This window comes from Crotalus tigris, unplaced genomic scaffold (assembly GCF_016545835.1).
Source record: "Crotalus tigris isolate CLP2741 ecotype Arizona unplaced genomic scaffold, ASM1654583v1 scf7180000024506.7606697, whole genome shotgun sequence".
Taxonomy (NCBI): domain Eukaryota; kingdom Metazoa; phylum Chordata; class Lepidosauria; order Squamata; family Viperidae; genus Crotalus; species Crotalus tigris.
The window spans coordinates 841,172-860,624 of record NW_024100678.1 but is presented as its reverse complement, the minus strand read 5'-3'; the positions used below and the strand labels follow the sequence as shown (position 1 = coordinate 860,624).

Genomic DNA, 19,453 nt, shown 5'->3' with positions numbered 1-19,453 from the left:
ATGGCCAATACATGAAAAAAATAGCTGGGAAAGCAGATAATAATAAAACCTGGCAATGGCTAAGAGCAGGAAAATTGAAGAAAGAGACCGAGGGACTAATTCTGGCTGCACAAGACCAAGCCTTAAGGACAAATGCATACAAAGTCAAAATTGAGAAGACAGCAACAGACAGTAAGTGCCGCCTATGCAAAGAAGCTGAAGAAACAGTGGACCACTTGGTAAGCTGTTGCAAGAAGATTGCACAGACTGATTACAAGCAGCGGCATGACAAAGTAGCAACAATGGTGCATTGGAAGATCTGCAAAAAATATCATTTGCCTGTAAGCAAAAACTGGTGGGATCATAAAATAGAGAAAGTCATAGAAAATGATAAAATTAAACTGCTCTGGGACTTCAGAATTCAAACAGACAAGCACCTGCAACATAACACCCCAGACTTAACAATTGTCGATAAGAAAGACAAAAAAGTCTGGATAGTGGACGTGGCAGTGCCTGGAGATAGCAGAATAGAAGAGAAAGAACTGGAGAAGATAACAAAATACAAAGACCTACAAATAGAAATAGAAAGACTGTGGCAAAAGCAAGCAAGGGTAGTACCAATAGTCATAGGCTCCTTGGGTGCAATCCCAAAACAACTGGAGCACCACTTGAACACCATTGGCATTGACAAATTCGCTATTAGTCAATTGCAAAAGGCAGCCTTATTAGGAACTGCTTCCATCCTGCGACGATATCTGTAATACCATCAAACATCCACATCTGCCTATCCCAGGTCCTGGGTAAGGACTCGATAGGTAGACAAAATGCCAAATCCAGTCTGAACATCTGGCTGACTGTGCGATGATCGATAATAATAATAATATAATCTACAGTTAGATTCACAGTGTATGATTGGTGAAAACTTAATAATTGAAGTCCTATCCAAGGACTTAAGAATTATTAAAGTAGCATCTAACCCTCCTGTTCCAAACAGGTTGGTATATTATTTTTATAATATTATAAGGGGAAAACCATGTATTGGCTGAATATGTAAAACATACCCAAAACATGCATTGATGCAAGTTTAAAAAATGGAACTTACTGAATGTAAAGGAAACAAAGCATGACTATTGAGATAAAGTAACAGAAACATGGACAGAATGCTGGCAAGGAAGAGCATTACATTGTGAAGATTGAGGGGAAAGTGGATAAACCTGGAATGTTAACGGTTTGAATTCCCCACAGAAAAGAAGGAAAATTTTTTACTATTTAAAGCAACATAACAATGATGTTATTTGCTTACAGGAAACTCATATTTTACTTAAGGATCAGAAGTATTTAGTTAACACCCGTCTGGGATCTCATTTTGTATCATCTGCTCCTGGGAAAAAGGGGGGAGTGGTTATTTATGTGAAGCAAAATTTACCAGCTTGTCTGGTAGAATCAGATCCCCAAGGAAGATATGTGATGATTGAACTTGGTTTATATGGTAAGAAAATACTTATAGTGGGACTATATGCACCAAATCACCAACAGGAACAATTTTATAGATTGTTACATCAAAAAATAACTTTGCTGGACTATAGATCCGTGGTATTAATGGGTGATTGGAATGGTGTCTTAGATATACAAAGGGATAAGAAAGGTTCTTCCCCTCTTTTTAAACAGGCAAAATTTCCTAAAGCTTTTTTTGATATGAAGAGGATTGGGAATTAAGGGATTATTGGCGGGAATGTAATCAAGAGGAGAGAGACTTTACTTTTTTTTCGGACAGACACCAATCCTTTTCAAGAATTGACTTTTTTTTGATTACAACGGACTTATATAATAGAGTAAAGAATGTAAAGATTTTTCCTAGATCGTTGACGGATCATAGTCCAGTTTGGATGGAGCTGATTCAAGAAAAAGAGGAGAGAAGATCCTGGAGGGTGAATGAAAACTTATTCAGACAAGAAAAGAATGTTCAAAAGTTAAAGGAGTGTTTAAAGGATTATTTTGCTTTAAATATGTATAAGGGGACTTCAGTGTCAATGGTATGGGATGCAGGTAAAGCATTTATGCGTGGAATCTTGATAAAAATGAATAACTTTCACAAGCAAAAGCAGACTCAGAAACGTAAAGAATTGGAAGATGAAATTAAATTAAAAGAAAAGTCTTTGATTTTAAATCCTTCAGATGAAAGCATTAAAGAATCTATAAAGTTGTTAAGAACACAATTTAATATGTTGTTGGCGGACCAAGCTGCAACTAACTTATTGTTTATGAAACAAAGTACATTTTGTAATGCCAATAAACCAGGGAGATGGCTGGCCTATTAATTAAGAAAAAAACAGAGACAGAGAATAATAGATAAAATAAATTATAAGGGTAAATTAGTTTTTCAGAAGGAATTGATCAAGAGATCTTTTTTAGACTATTACCAAAAACTATACAAATCTACTAATGTGCAAATCTTAGATATAAATAAATACTTAAGCGAGGCTAGCTTTCCCAAGTTGACAGAGGATCAGAAACATGAAATTAATGGCTCAATTACTAAAGAGGAAATTGTGATAGCAATTAAGCAATTGAAACCAGGGAAACCACCGGGTACGGATGGACTGACAGCTGTTTATTATAAAGCTTTAATGGAGGAGATGATCCAACCATTAGGTGATCTTTTTAATGATATCTTACAGGGCTCAGAGATTCCTCCCTCATGGCGTAGTGCTTTTATATCTTTGATTCCAAAGGAGGATCAAGATCTTACTTTACCAAAGAATTATAGACCTATATCTCTTTTAAATGTTGACTATAAGATATTTGTTAAAATCCTAGTAAATAGGCTTATGAGGGTTGTGCATCATCTTGTGCATAAAGACCAATCTGGGTTTATAACTGGTAGGTACATGAAAAACAATGTTAGACAAATTATTAACTTATTAGAATATCTAGACAAGAACAACCAAGTCCCCGCAGGGCTGATATTTTTAGATGCTGAAAAAGCTTTTGATCAACTGAATTGGCATTTTATGCTAAGAGTAATTGAAGAGATGAACTTTGGTGAAAAGATATTACAAGCTCTTACGGTAATATATCAAAAACAAACGGCACAACTTATTGTCAATGGAGGTTTGTCAGAGGTTTTTACAATAGAGAAAGGTACTAGGCAGGGATGTCCATTATCACCGTTGTTGTTTGTTTTAACACTGGAAATACTGTTGATCAAAATTCGAGAGTCGCAGGAAATTAAAGGAATACAAGTTAACAAAAAAGAATATAAGTTAAGAGCTTTTGCGGACGACTTGGTGGTTACTTTGTCGCAACCTACCCATTCTGCAGTAAAGTTACTACAGGTGATCCATTATTATGGTTTGGTTTCGGGTTTTAAGATTAATGTTAATAAGACTAAAATCTTATCCAAAAATATGACTACTCAGGAGAAGCAAACTCTGGCTAACTTGACGGGTTTTGAAATTGTCAATAAGGTAAAATATTTGGGGGTGATGTTATCTGTTTCTAATGCAAAATTATTTAAAAATAACTATGAAAGGTTGTGGGCTAGTGTACAGAAGGACTTGAAGAATTGGGAGAAGTTGCAATTATCTCTCATGGGAAGAATTGCAGTGATAAAAATGAATGTTCTACCCAAGTTCCTTTTTTTGTTCCAAATGTTACCGATTTTGAAGAATGAGATTAATTTAAGTGAATGGCAGAAAGGCCTCAATAAATTCATTTGGGCAGGGAAAAAGCCAAGGGTTAAGTTTAAAATCATGCAAGACTTCCGTGAGAGAGGTGGACTCAAGGTACCGAATTTGAAATTATACTATGATGCGGTGGTTTTAACATTAATTAGTGACTGGGTAAATTTGACAAATCTTGAGATACTCCATTTAGAGGGATGGGATTTACTCTTTGGGTGGCATGCCTATTTAATATTCAATAAAAAAGTGGACTGGGCTTTTAAATCTCACATTATAAGAATTTCCTTACTTAGGATTTGGAGAAAATATTATAAAAGTGATTTTAAAGTACCATTATGGGCTATACCTTGGCATGCGATAGAAGGAATAAAAAGGGGTGTTAAAATGGATATGGTGTCTTACAGACAGCTACTCAGATGGGACAGACAAAATTGGCAGTTAAAATCACGGGAAGAGTTAGCACAAGAAAATAATATTTATTCTTGGTTTCAATACAGACAATTAGCAGATAGATGGAAGGTGGATTGTAAGGTGGGTTTTCTTAGAGAAGATGAAAATTTTATTAAGCAAGTGAAGGATCAAAGACAAACTCATATTAAGAGAATTTATGGGGTTCTAGTTGAATTGGACTCAGAAACGGAATTAATTAAAGATTGTATGATTAGATGGGCGCAGAACTTTGGTGAACCAGTTCCATTGGATACCTGGGAAACCATTTGGGTGAGAAATGTCAAATTTACACAAGCACAGAATTTAAGGGAGAATTTTTATAAAATGTTTTATAGATGGCACCTTGATCCACAAAAAATGTCTTTCATGTACCCTGACTTACAGCCTAAATGTTGGAGATGTGGTTGTTTGGATGCTACCTATTATCACATTTGGTGGTCGTGCAGAGAGATAAAAGCTTTTTGGATTAAGATATGGTGGAATATTCAGAGAATTTTTAGAAGGAGGATAAAATTTACTCCACAATTATTTTTGTTAGGCATAGTTATTGATTGTGATACAAAGGAGGTTATATTGATGTTAAATTTGATTACAGCCGCAAGGCTGTTAGTAGGACAATACTGGAAGAAGGAATCTTTGCCTACAATGCAGGAATGGTTCCTTAAAGTGTCTTATTTGGCGGAAATGGCAAAGATTTCGGCTTTTTTAAAGGAACAAACGCAAGAGAAATTTCTTGCTGTTTGGGATAAATGGATAAAATTTATACAATTTAAATTGGATATTAAAAAATATCACATAGCTTTTTCATAACTTTTATTTTTATTTATATATATATATACATATATCTCAGTGTTATATTTTCTTTTTTTTAATATATATATATATAACTTTTCTAATTCTTTTTTAATTAAGCCTATATTCTGCTCTGGGAAGCTCAGGGGGGGGAAGGGGGTGGGCATTTTGGGGGGGGTTGGGGAAGGGGAGTTTTGTTATGTCATGTTTAGTTTTTTTTTCTGTATAGGTTGTTTTTCGTTTCTGTATTGTTATTTTGTTTTTTTTTGTAAAAATTTATAAAAATTTTCAATAAAAAAAAAGATAAAATCTGGCAACGGTTTATAACTAGAACATTAAAAAAGAAACTGAGGGCAGAACTGAAAAATCATCAAATGATTCAAATTGTAGATTGTGAAAAGAAACAGAAGTAGAAGAAACGGTAGCTCATGTACTCAGTTTATGCAAGAAGATAGCACAAACTGATTATAAACAATGAAATAACACAGTTGGCAAAGTGATTCACTGGAAAATCTGTCAAAATTATGTGGCTGTAATGAAAAGTTAGTAGGAGCATCTAGTTGAGAAAGTGGCAAAAAATGAGCAGGTTAAAATATTGTGGGATTTGTGAATACAAACTAATATAGTCTTGCCTTATAGCACACCAGATGTAACTCTAGTTGTAAGGAAAAAAGTGTGGATAACTGATGTGACAATACTGTGGGATGATAGAGTAAAAGACGAACAATTGGAGAAGATAACAGAGTATCAAGATCTTATAAATCGAAGTTGAAAGATTATGGCATAAACCAGCCATGGTGGTCAGTTATTGGCACATTGGATGCCATGCCAAAAAGTCTTGGATGTCACTTAGAATATCTATACATAGACAAAATTTTCATTTGTCAGTTACAAAAGACTCCGTTGCCTGAATCCACACAAATACTATCTACTAGCTAGCCTGAATAATATTCACAACAGGCTAGCAGATATTCTAGGGGGCCTTCCCTACCCAATAGGGAACAGCTCGCTCTAAACAGGGCTATTGGATGGTTATTAACAGATGCAATAAGGACATTCTTACTACAAGATAATACCTGATATGGGATCTTATCTGTGTCCAGTTAGACTTACTTTGAGTCTTCCTCCAGCAGTACTCCATGCATCTCTGCTGGCACTTCATCTCCCAGAGCTGCTCCATAAACCAAAGGGACAGACCGCACAGGAGTGATATGATCCAAGGCTCCATTCCAGGCAGAGATTAGGGCCTCAACCAAAACGTCTATCAAATCCTCAGGGAAAACCCCAAGCTTTCTCTGGGAATCCACTGGGATGAGCTAATTGTACAGGCCCTGATCTGTAAATAATAGACTGACTAAAACAACAACCCTGCACTACTGACCTGATGTATTGCTGTTCACCTAACTGATGATCTTATAATCAAAGGCTCTATGTAAGAACTATTTTTACTACTTTCCTCAATACTAACAAGTTGGAGTCCATCCAGAACTTTGGGAGATGGTTCCAGGGTGAAGAACTCAAAAAGCTGAGCAAAAGTCCCTCAGTATGCTTTTGGCAGTGCCCAAAAAGTTAACAAAATGCTGCAAAACAGAACCTCCAGACCCCAGCAACCTCACTTACTTCAAATCAAATCAGTAATAACAAAAACTGCCAAGGAATTTAGAAGCACCAGTACAGTTGGGGGCCTAACACCAAGGTCAGGGGTAGGGAACCTTGGCTCTTTTATGACTCGTGGACTTCAACTCCCAGAATTCCTGAGCCAGCTCTGGCACAGGAATTCTGGGAGTTGAAGTCCACGAGTCATAAAAGAGCCAAGGTTGTCTACCCCTGACCAAGGTGATCAAATATTCTCTGGGTGTGCAGGGCAAATGGTCTTTTTTAACCTTGTTTTTTTTCTTTTTTAACCTTGTTTTTTTGTTGTGACTATAATTCTCAGAATGTTCAGTCTTTTCCAATACTTTTAGAATGGAGAAATGGAGAAGACAGTTCGAGAAAATAAAAGAAATGGCAGGCTTTAACCCTGAAAATGCTAGGAAAGAATTGGATGAGGGCTTTTATGCTTGGTGTAAAACTACAAATATGATAGGAATCTAAGAAAAGGCTGAAGTGTGTATGTGTGTGCACAAACACACAGTTGCTGGGATTAAGGTAATTATGCAAGATAGAACAAAGTGAGCAAAGAACTATGATATGAATAGGTATCAAAAGATTCATCTTTAGTCCTGAAAAAAGATCTTAGGAAAGGTTTGACTGAGCAAAGTTAGCTTGACAAAAACCATGTTATAAGAGATTAATATATACTGATATGCAACCCAAAGATGTACATAATACTGTAGTCAATCAGAATTGAAGAGAGAGAAAAATAATCTGGCTCCATTATTGTTTCTTCAGAAATGTAAGAGACTTGTCCATTTTCAAGGGTCATGGGAAAACAATGTCTTCCTTTTGACAAGCTCTTGGAAGTGGGAATATTTTAGAGATAACCTGTTCTCTGGTTTTCCATTAGATTGTACCAGTTCTCTCAGTATAAAATTGTCCATTTTATAAGGTTTTTTTGGAGATTAATTCACTGGGTAACTATTAATCAACTAAACATTTTAAATTTGTTTGCTCTCCTCGAATACTGAGTCCCTTTCTTCTAAATCAGTTTAATAACCCATGAATAAATAGACTGCTGCCGTTCCGTTTAACTGGTTTTCAAAACAAAGCACATTCTTGAGCCAAGGTGTCAAGAATAAATACAAGACAGGGCTATAGAAGAACAGAAAACTAGCTTTCCTGTACGGTGTCATTCACCCATATTTCATTGGTCATTTTTCTCTTTGGGGGATTTCTTCTAATTTGAAATTTTATTTGGGTAAAAATAAATGAGTAAAACAAAGTTACACCCAAGGGTTCAGCATCTTATTTTCTTTCCCCCTAAGGCATTATGCTGACAGAATTGCTTTCTGTACTTATACAGATATAGTTCTAGTTACAAAAATATGCCCCTTAGATTTTATGGAAATATTGTATATTTTGTTTATATGTTTGTGAAATCCTAACTGAGCTCTCCCATTCTTTTTACACCAACAGGTAGCACTATCAAAGTACATCTCTTTCCAAGTTGCATACATGATGTGGGGTATGTGGACATCTGTCTTAAAAGGGTTGGAATAAATTACTGGGGACTTCTAATTCTCCCCTTCTGTTGACCATTTGTAAATTTTCTTTTCTAGGATACCTAATCATGCATTTGCTGCAGTGGTTATTTGGAGTAATACTTACGTATATTTTGATTTTACCCATGATACATGGCAAGTGGATGGAGCTTTTCAACAAATGGGGAATTACGGTGTAAGTGCCTGCAGTCACAATAACAGTTTGGTCTCCCTGCCTTTATAGATTTACCAAGCTGAAACTGTGAGCATTATTCACATAATTGGCCCATGTTGAACATTATCAAAGCCTAGAAGACAATCTGGCTGGATGGGATTGGGAAACTTTGAGCAGTTACCATCATCCACCTCATTGGCTGGATTACAAAGAAGGAATTTGTACATCCTCAAAAAAATACGTACCGAGCAGATGATTCATTGTTCTGCTGCTCTGCTTACAGAAACATTCATAGTCAGAAATGAGAGCTTATTATATCATTTGAAGTGCCATTTGTCTGTTTGATAGGAAGAAATGCGTAGAACAAATGACACAAAAACACATGCCTGCATATGCAGTTCTATAAACTATGTTCATAGAATTCCACCTTTAATCTTTTTTATATACTTTTGAATTTGGAAATTGGATAGAATTGAGTACCAAGGAATTCATAATGATGAGCATAAAAATTCTGGATCCCTGAGTAAGAGGATGGTAGCAAAACACAATGCTTTCAATATTATTTATATATATTTTTGATGGGTTTAGCTTGGTTTTAAAATGCAATGTTCTTTTCTTTGTTTTCTGTCTCTCAGCCTGACATTTGTCATTGTCCTAGTGATCAAGAAGATACAGGTGCTTGTCGGTGCCAGATTTTTTCTCCAGCCAAAAATGTCACCGAGTGACAGTCAAAAGCCTTTGGCACTTGATAACAGGTCAGTGCTAGGGAGCAATATGTCTACTGCTATTCTGTGACTATAATTTTTTCCATTGCACAGCATCTGGAGTTGATAAACAAGGATGCTTCCAGATAAACATCTTTTAGCAGTGTTGTTTGGAAGATACTGTATAGTTCTGCCGGTGTTCTTTCCTTATTTTTAAAATGACTGTCAGAAAAAGATGTGAAAAAGGAGGGATGTGAAAATGTGAGATTATTTTATTTTGCATAAATAAAAACCTTATTTGGAAATAATTACTTAGGGAAGCTGATCTAATTCAGCCTCCAATTCTGCCATTTGATAGTCATTATGAGACCATGTTGGCAGGAAAACGTTAAAAGGTCAATGGGGAAAAAGTTAAGTAGAAAAATAACAGTTTCAGAAGGACTATGTGGCCTTTGTATTATGCTATTTTAAGCTATAAAGAAAACACGTTCAAATTCTTTTTCATGTTGAATATTGCATGAAGAAAACTAGGGAAGATTTAACAATATAATTCTCCTCACCTGCTTTCTTTTTATTCTAGTCTTATCTGTTTATCGGATTATCTTATTCTACTGAAAAATCTTTTAATATTGTGCCAGTGTTGCAATGTATAGACTGATTTCAGTTCAATGAAATTTGTTTATGCATTTGTATTATATCTTGGTACAACAGTCTGTATCTTATCAATAACGATTGGTAGGACTTATAAATAAACATTCATCTTCTCATAGGATCAGTAAAGTATTATAACTTTCTGTAAATACAACTCATTGTATTTCCTCAACTGAGCGCTAGGAAGAACTACTAAATTTTCCTTTTTGGTAAAATCCCATTGGGGATGTATCTGCCTCCATTGCTGAATTCGAAAGCAAATTCATCTGTTTCTGCCTCTATAGTTGGAGAGTAAGCATGGACTTCTCAGTGGTAGCCTTTTGTTTTGCAGGAGAGTCTTCATAAACTTCAGTTATTTTCTATTCTTCCATTCGGTGGTTGTGGGCTTAACTTCCTGTCTGTTCAGACTGGCCCGCAGCATCGTTCTTGGGGCTTGGCTGGTTGGACGGATAGATCGGCCAGTAATGCCAAAAGGTTATGAACAATGTGATGCAGGTAAGAGTTTAAAGGACTTTACAGAGGAGACCTGATCTACTTTTACATAATGAACTGGACCTTCCACCCATCTTTTATTTCAAGCCTTGGATGGAGTGGGTGGGATGGGAGAACAAGAAGCTGCATTTAACATACCAAAAAGAAATGCTCATGATTTTTCTACAGGATTCTCAGTTTGGATTGGAATGCTTTTTCTGGACCACTATCACACAAATCCCATCCTTGTGTGCTTCTGCCAAATCCTTTGCAACAAATTCAAACAAAAAAACCTGTCAGCCGATTCATATTCATCTGTGGATCATATTTATTCATTGGAAATAGGTAAGCCTGAATCACATGGCCTGTTGGGATGTTAAGCAATATATAAGATATAGGGCAGGTTAAAATAGAATCTCCACTCCTGGGGAAGAAGTTCTGCTCACTGCAGATTGTCTTCATTCAGAGAACTCTTGAAGGTGGATCCCATAACTAAACATTTCCATTTCATCAACCATTTGGCCTTTTGCCCTGGCTCCTATCACAAAGATAAACCTATGTCCTATAATTTATTAAAAGTTTCCATTTCAGGTTTCTCTGCTATCATGCACACTGGATTTCTGAAAGTTATCTGTTCAGACATTTGTGACAGCATCATCCCCAAATTTTGTTTTTCCCGAGAGCGTAGCATTTCTTTACAGGGTGGAGTTTAGATAGTGAGTTCTAATACTTGTGCAAGGCTCTAAAATGTTGTATTGATCCATCTCCTTTCTCCCCCAAACTTTATATTATTCTTTTTAGAAAAACTTAAATTGCAATTTCCCCTTCCCCCCAAAAAAACAGAAATTCCAAAATGCATTAAGATCAATTCTTTGGCAGCAAGGGATTAACTGAAATACAATGCATATGATATAGAGTCTCAGAGCCTCACATACAGTATTCAATTGAGTATGTTGGTCAGTAATAAACAAGAGAATGATCTGGGGAATGTTTGTTTTATTTGTTGATATCCCACCCTTTTAGTTTTACAAATGACGTAAATCATATCCAAATCACGTTCTTCCTCTTATTTTCCACACAACCACAATCCTATGAGGTGGGTTGGGCTGAGAGAGAATGTCTGGCCTGCTGAACATGGCAAAAATTAATACTGGTTTCTTATTTTAGTTCCCAGAGTGTCTAGCAAAGCCAGGACAAGATGGCTCCTGTTCTATACACTTCTGAATAACCCCAGTCTCCAAAAAATCCGGAAGCTAAAACCTCTCTCTTATTCAATTGACTTATCAAATTTTTGTTTTTTTGACAATGTACACTAAATATACTTAGAGCCCTGAGCGTACAGTTGCCTCTGTGGTCAGCCATGATTTAGTATTTGATCCGAGTTGTGATCTAAAGGAGCTTGCTGACATATTCATTTGTTTCCTAAATGAACACTTGCAGCATGGCTAATATTTATTATGCTACTGTGCTGTATTCAATCCCAGCATCACTATATGATAACTGCAGTGAGATTATTATATGTGCACAACCCACAATGGAGGAATGGTTGACGAAGATGACAGAATTTGCAATGAAGGCTAAATTCACTTCCTTAATTAGAGAAAAGACAAGATCAACATTATTGACTGGAAACTCCATATAGATTTTGTTTGCTTGAAAGAGAAAAAAAGAAATTACAATTTGATGATTAAAAAAATTGATAATGGTAAAAAGAGATTTTTTTTCCCCCTTATAACCATAGACTAAGCGGTAATTTTGTATTGGTGCTTGTAATTGCTGTAAGGAAAATTGGAAGCCACTTCAATTTTTTTTTTCATTTTTTTATTGTTGTACCTTTGGCTCTCTCTCTCTCTCTCTCTCTCTCTCTCTCTCTCTCTCTCTCTCTCTCTCTTTCCTTCCTTCCTTCTTATAATTTATATTAATTCTTGTTAGTTTTTACCTTTGTCTTAAAATACCTAATAAAAATTATTTGCTTTAATAGCAAATACTTTGAACATCAGTTGATAGAATGTTTTGTGGCGACGGGAAACCAAGTGTGTGTCCCCATCTGGTTCCCTTCTCCAATTTTGTGCCATTAGATCCAACTTTCTAAGATCAACCATTCAAGTCCCCAAATACGTCTCTAATGCCAGTGTGAAACTGGAGACAGGCTTCATGAAAATGGAGCTAAAGTATGGGTGACTGTACCCAACGATTGAATCAGATTATATCTTTTTCTCCTTGGCCTTCTCCATTAATTATGAGGAATGATTTTCAGTCCACATGGAAAAAGGCCGTGGCAACTAAAATTGCAGCTTTGCTCTTCTCTCCAGATCTTTTACTCAGCATGGGAGATGATCAAGCCAAAGCACTCATTAAACAGTATATAGCAGACACAAAGTACCAATGCACTCTGCCTCGCTCATGACACACTTAACTAACCTCAAACTACCTAAACACCAAAAGGCCTTCATTCTGGCACAATGTCATACCTTCCCCTCAGGTATTCTTGAAGGGTGATACAGGAAGATCCCCTACCTAAAGAGAGATGCCCCTTGATTCTTAGAAACAAGAAAACATGTACTTCTCCAGTGCCAGTACTACAGAGACATTCATGCATACTCACCATTATTGATAAACGCCCAAATTACATTTCCCTGCTACTTTCAGACATTAACCCTGCTAACAATATAATGTTGCCAGGCTTTGCCCAGCAGTGCTTAAAATCTGTCAGATGACCTATGCCAGTGTTTCCCAAACTTGACAATTTTAAGGCATGTGGACTTCAACTCCCAGAATTCCACAGCCAGCGTTGCTGGCTGTGGAATTCTGGGAGTTGAAGTCCTCATGCCTTAAAATTGTCAAGTTTGGGAAACACTGACCTATGCCATACACTAGTCTTAATGAGCATTTAGTTATTCAAAAGTGCTTTGTACTATGATAGATTTAGTTTGCCGTATACTAAATTGTATGCTTCCTCCTGTTGATCTAATATTTCTACCTTTCCTTTTAGTTTTTTAAAGTCTTGTTTTTATATATTTTAGCATTGATTTTTCTTTTCAATTATATTTTGTTGTATCCTTTATACTTTTTAATCCTGTGTACCCCATCCTCCTTATGCTGGTAATCCTGTGTACCCCATCCTCCTTATGCTGGTATTAAAAATTGGAACTTTGAAGGTATATGTGCATTGGCCATAATCTGATGTTTACATACAGTAACTCTTTGATGAAGCCATACAGCAGGAACAGGGAAATTCAACATGCCATTCAGATGCTGTTGAATATCAACCCCAATACTTGCCATAGACACGTCTAGTGATCATGGATAAGCAAAGATGTGCTTCAGGAACTTCTTTGGAATGCAGAAACTTTCTGAATAGAGGTTATTTCCCTAGGGCATCTAATTTCACCAGACCATCCCTGAGGTGATATAAGAGACTTTTTCCCATGTAAGGTAATGTGGATGGTTGTTAAGAAATAAATATACAACTGTAACTTTTGTTTGAGGTTTACTTAAGTTTAAATGTTTTGTATTTTTAGTTCTAGTTAACCCTGTATTCAGCTCTGGGAAGAGGGGGGGAGGGTTTTTTGGGGGGTAGGGAGGTAGTGGGAGAGGGATTTTATTGTAAAATTGTAAAACTTTTAATAATAATAATAAAAAAGAAATAAATATAGAACTATACATAGAAATAGGCCCTTTCCACTTCTGAAATGGACAATCTTTGAACTGGCAGAAAATTATTCAGACATGAAGTGAAAGAAAGAAAAAGAAAGAAAGAAAGAAAGAAAGAAAGAAAGAGAAAGAAAGAAAAAAAGAAAAAGAAAGAAAGATATGCCAAAGTTAGATGCAAGTGAACAAAACTTTAAAAGAGTCTTCCTGTTGGCCTCTTGTCCTCCGTAATCTTTGCTTGTCACAGCTAGAAAGAAAAATGTTAAGAGGTTTATTTTTAATAAAGCATGTTCTAAAATCTGCTCTGCCTGTGGAAACTTTCTACCAAACAATTCCTAAGAAGCATAAGAGGTATCTTTCTGTTAACCACATATTTACAACAGGTAAATGGATATTTTGGAGTGATTTTGCAAATTTAAAAGTGTTCTTGAGAGGGATGTGATTTGAAGAGCAAAAGAGCATCTGTAATTCAGTATTTTGAATCTGTAATATTTTTGCAGTTATTTTGTATTTATATATTACATTGATATTCTCTAAAAATATATTTAAAAAGTCAGCCTTTCTTTCTATTTCCTTTCTAAGGCTTGCATTTAAGCAGTCCCCCAATTTTGCCTCCCCTAAATACAGAACGGACGGTGTAATCTCTTCCTGCCTGTATGGTGCCAGCTGTGTCTTTCTGGATATGCTAATGGGCCACATCAAAGAGACACTGAGATGTATATTCTTGCAGGGGTCAGCTGTCATTGAGTGCTGAGTGGCATCACAGCAATATTTATCTTTTGGAAGGATGGATATTGTTTTTGAAAGCCATCTAAAGTGTGTGAAGCCTTTTAGAAGACTTATGCATCATTGTCCTTTCCCTTTTCTTCAAAAATGAGTGGCAATTTTTTCTACAATTAAATGATTTGCTTCTGAATGTCTATGGTTCAATCAGTGGAGTTTCTGAGGCTGGAAAAAAGTGGAGTTGGGAATTACATATCACTTGAGGTATTTCCTGCCCACGATGCAAAATGCCTGAACTTTATATATATATGTCTGAACATTTTATATATATATATATAATGTGGAAAACATGGAAGATGTTTTTATCATGTCTGGTGGACTTGCAAAAAAACAAACAAACCCTAAAAAAATGTTGGATTCAAACACATAGAATGAGACAGAATTATAAGAGAAATGATAAGTAAACACAAATGATATTGTTTTTATTCTCTTGAAAATGTATTTAATAAAAATTATATACAAAAACCAAAACTGATTCTACTAAGTTATATTGTTTTGGGAAATCTTTTTAGTAACTGACCCACCAGTTATTGTTCAATTCACCCTGTGCTGCTCGGGTCATACTGTTTTGCATTTTGCATGCTCTCTTGAACTTTTCTTCTGAACTTTGTACTCCTGTATTTTTCTGTGCGATGCCACTGATTGGAAGGGTTTTTTTTTTTTTTTTTACTTCTAGTTGTTAAATATGGTGTCTGCAGATAACTGGGAGAATCTTCCAGTTGGTTAGCTTCCTCATTGTGCTCTTATCACAGGCAAATATTTAACCAAATGTTTGCTTTATGAGTAGCTAGGTCGGTTGGAATTAGAAACAGCCTTGGAATTACCTCTGCATTCTCAGATCATCAGAATGATTAAGAAAAGAACATGAAACGAAGAAGACAGAAATACCATATTGTTTCCTGGAGTTGCCTATAGAATTGCATACATCTAACACCTACTGCTCTTCTCAGCATGGCCATAATACCCTCTCTGGAAACATGGTAAGTTTTCAGTATGAGAGAGACACCCATGAGATTTGCTGAACTCGCAATGCTATGTGTGTGTGGGGGGGGGGGGGAAGGAAGGCATTTTTCAGGGATTATCATATCAGAAAATTAGAGGGGGTGCTTAATTCTCCACCCAACCATTTATTTTCTTTTGCAGCTTTCCTTCCCTTGAAATAAGCCTAGGGGAGCATTGGCAGATGCATCTGGCCAATTTCAGAGGAACTATTTGACTTGAACCCTAGAGCTGAAGCAGATTAGGTAGCTAAGGGGAGTTTTAAGTACCAATTGCTCCCTGCTGATTCTTCTATAGAACTCTTTCTCCATCACTTCCATGACTTAGGAGGCACTAGTTTGCTGGTGGCATCTAGTGTAGGGTGCCTGCTAGAGATGGAAGGGACTGTCTGTATTCTAAGTTGCTTGACATTATTTGAAGGGTATTGTAGCTTTTGCATGGTATTCCCATAATTATACTTTATTTTCAATTAAAAAGCTTAGCACATTTATTTTCAATTTCAAAAAATTTAGCGCATCTGAACAATACAGTAATTGAAAAGTCCTTCCTAATCCTCTTCTGTAATTTATGACCTTGTACTTACTATGGCAAATCCCATCAATCTTTGCCCTGCGTACACCATCTCTACTTGATCCCTTCCTCACCAAACATACTTTGCTCATGTCTGATTGCAATTTCTCTCTCTTGTTCAATTTTGACATGGCACCCTAAGTAGAGTGCAAGTGTTGTCATACAGAAGAAATTTGTTCCTATCCTGCTGTGCTTTGTTAGTGAAGACATGATGTTAGGAGCTTCAGTAATGAATGGGAGGATGAACCAGTTTGAGCATTCACGTCAACTCTGGTCACAGTGAGATGGTTGCCTCAGGGCAAAGCTTGGGATGGGGAGATGAGAGGTAGTGGTGGATTTCTTTCTAGAGACCATCTTTCTGTACTCTCTTGGAGGACAGGGCCTGAGTTGTACCCACTAAGTAGTGTATTGTCCTTAAATGTGATGGTGGATGATGTTTTATCATGAATGCTAAAGGAAGAATTAGTTACAGATATGGTTGACTTCCTTATGGGAAATGGGAGGGACACATTGTCATGTTTGTGGCTTTAGACTGAATGAAAAGTGCATGCCTATTTCCTCTAAGTATGGTTAATAGGATTATTTCATGGATATAGTTCGTGGAAACACTGGTGCTGATGAGAGACAATGTTGGACCAAGTCTGTGTTCAACCCCCTGCTTAGCTGAGTTCAAGCTAACCCATTTGTAGGATAGTTCTTGCAGAGCAAAGGAGAATTACTTTCTCATGATACTCAGACTCCCCTGGAGAGAGGAAAGAAAAAGTAGCTAGAAAGGTAGGTAGGTAGACAGAATTGTTATCCAGTGGTGTTTTCTGTTTTTCACGTTCAGAAATTTGGAATACTGCATTAATTAGGATACAGATAGTCCTCAACTTATGTTCACAGTTGAGTCCAAAATTTCCATTGTTAAGCAAGACAGTTTTGTGAGTTTTGCCCCATTTTATGACCTACCTTGCCCCATTTTATGATTTAACCTTGCCACAGTTGTTAAATGAATCACTGCAGTTAAGTTAGGTCCAGGCAGAAGAAGAACATCGTGGCTTCAAAATCTAAGGACAAAACTCAGCAGCACTTTTTCGTGCGGCTGCTGATAAAAACAGGATCGCCAACATGATCGCCAACGTCTGATAATGGATATGGCACAAGAAGAAGAAGAAGAAGTTAGTAGCATGGTTGTTAAATGAATATGATTTCCCCATTAAGGAAGTTGCAAAAGATGATCACATGACCCCAGGACACAGCAATCATCTTATAAATACATGCCAGTTGCGAAGTGGCTGAATTTTGATCATGTGACCATAGGGACGCTGCATGTGAAAAACAGACATAAGTCACTTTTTTCAGTGCCAGTATAATTTTGAACAGTCACTAAATGAAAGTTGAGGACTACCTGTAGATGGTATATTTTGTAGACTGCCATTTACAAGTACAGAGTTTTGCAATGAGGGGTTTTCTACCCTTACCAGGTGATACGAGATATAAAAGCTGAACTTTTCTGCATACAAAGTACCCATTGTGTTGTGCTTCAGCAGTTTCCCCTAACTTGGCGATACAGATGCCGAATCAAGAAAACTTAGATGCACACAGAATTGCATTTCTTTATTTGTCCCCACAAAGCCATTCTCCATTTTTTCCATCAGAAACTATTATTTAATATACAATACAATATATAGCTTTCAATTAAATATGTTGTTTGCATTTGTGTATTCTATGCAGTCAGTCTCTAAATGAAACGTATAATGAAACCTGTACAAGTCTAATAGACCTGGAGCCTGTTTTGCATTATTCACTTCTTCCATCAGTAAGTAAAACTATAAATAACTTACCATGATTGTGAGCAACATTCCTTGTATTCTCAGAACCCAGGGATTTTCTTTCCTTTTGTAGATTGCCATAATTGTGGTGCTGTCCTGTCTTGAAAAAAGAGCCAGGAGAAATGTAATTGATGAAAAATTCCATCTCCTCAACAGGAGATGTGGGGTTGTTGTGTAAGTGTGCAGAATTATTTTGTTTCAGTCTTCTTTACTTCATCCTTTACCACTTCGGGTGTCGAGGGAGATACAAAATTCTGGCTCTTGTTTTTTTGATGGCCTCAACCATTGTTAATTGATGTTGTTATAGTGTCTCTCCATCTTCTTCTGAATCTGCCTCATGTTCTTTGACCTTCTCCTCTTATTGTATGTGCGTTGTATGATATAGAATCCTACAATATCCTCTCCAGGTGAGCAGACCATTTTATTTGCTCTTTTTGTATGTAATGTAAGATTGGTTCTATGCCAATTCTTTCACTTAGAAGAAGAAGATAGCCTTTATTGTCATTTTTTTACTGTGGGCACAACGGCACACATCAAAAATGAAATTTAGTTGCCCGCTCTCAAAGTGAAACACATACATGACGCACACCTAAACTTACTATGAATAACATACGTATAGACCCACATCCCTACATATACGTAGCAAATAAATATTAAATACTGTCCATATATAATGGAAGGAGGAAGCTTGAGAGTTCACAAGGTTAATACTGTATGGAACAAAACTGTGACTGAATCTGGATGTTCTGCTTCGGACACCATGGAGCCTCCTCCCAGAAGGTAACAAGGAAAACAGGTCGTGAAGAGGATGTGTGGTGTCCCAGACAATCTTACAGACCCTGCTCAAGCAACGCTTCTGTGCAATGTCCTGGATGGAAGGGAGGGAATTGCCAATGATCTTTTCAGCCATCCTCACCACTCTCTGCACTGCCTTCCTGTCTGAAGCAGTGATGCTTCCAAACCAGACTGTGATGCCATATGACAGAAATGATCTCATTTCTCATTTGCTTCGGTACCTGCATAATTATAGCATATTTTAGGCTAGAGAGTAGAAGCTCAGGCAGCCTTTAGGACTATAGACAATTTCTAATTCTGAGTTAAAAGAATATAAGAGGAGCTGCCTTGCTGGATTGGAACATAAACCTACCTAGAATCACAAGGAATAGGAAATGTACAGATATGGGTCAATCAATCAATCCTCACTGAGATCAACGTCTATTCAAATAGGTACTACAGATATCTAAATTTGGTAGCCATCTGGAAAAAGAGAGTCCCCTTGCCTATTACTGTAACTTGTTTTACTGTCAAATACTTAATCCCATGTAGACATTCTTCTTTCGCTTAGTCAAAAACTTCTTTCTTATAATTTAAACATGCAATTTTAATATCTTTTTTCCCCATAGACCCTTAGATTTAATGGAAACACGCAGCAGTCGGTGGGCAATGGGTTTTGCCTTTGGAGCTACAGCTAACAAAGTCATGATACTGTTTACAGATGGTTATTACCCTCTGCGAGTTCTGCCACAATGGATTAAAGGTAAAAGAACCTGTTAGAACATTTTAGCCTAAAGCCTAAATCACTTCTCTTCAG

The 19,453-nt window shown here is 36.6% G+C and overlaps 2 protein-coding genes across 7 annotated transcripts in view; both read left to right on the top strand.

The window, feature by feature from the left end:
* The window catches only part of LOC120303791 (stimulated by retinoic acid gene 6 protein-like), a 68,692-nt gene extending 53,267 nt beyond the window's left edge, over positions 1–15,425 (top strand). Inside the window, exons 13-18 of one of the 2 annotated variants that reach the window (XM_039333592.1) lie at positions 7,980–8,028; positions 8,123–8,240; positions 8,855–8,974; positions 9,906–10,069; positions 10,235–10,390; positions 15,318–15,425. In XM_039333592.1, the coding sequence (XP_039189526.1) occupies positions 7,980–8,028; positions 8,123–8,240; positions 8,855–8,974; positions 9,906–10,069; positions 10,235–10,390; positions 15,318–15,334 (624 nt within the window). In that variant the 3' untranslated portion in view covers positions 15,335–15,425. Of the gene's footprint in view, positions 1–7,979; positions 8,029–8,122; positions 8,241–8,854; positions 8,975–9,905; positions 10,070–10,234; positions 10,391–11,212; positions 13,591–15,317 lie in introns of those variants that run through there. The other variant, XM_039333591.1, reaches the window with a different exon arrangement.
* LOC120303792 (stimulated by retinoic acid gene 6 protein-like) overlaps positions 15,170–19,453 on the top strand; it is a 28,580-nt gene continuing 24,296 nt past the window's right edge. Inside the window, exons 1-4 of one of the 5 annotated variants that reach the window (XM_039333598.1) lie at positions 15,170–15,459; positions 17,765–17,849; positions 17,936–18,036; positions 19,266–19,399. In XM_039333598.1, the coding sequence (XP_039189532.1) occupies positions 15,431–15,459; positions 17,765–17,849; positions 17,936–18,036; positions 19,266–19,399 (349 nt within the window). In that variant the 5' untranslated portion in view covers positions 15,170–15,430. The remainder of the gene's footprint in view (positions 15,460–17,764; positions 17,850–17,935; positions 18,037–19,265; positions 19,400–19,453) is intronic. The other 4 variants (XM_039333596.1, XM_039333595.1, XM_039333594.1 and 1 more) reach the window with 4 other exon arrangements.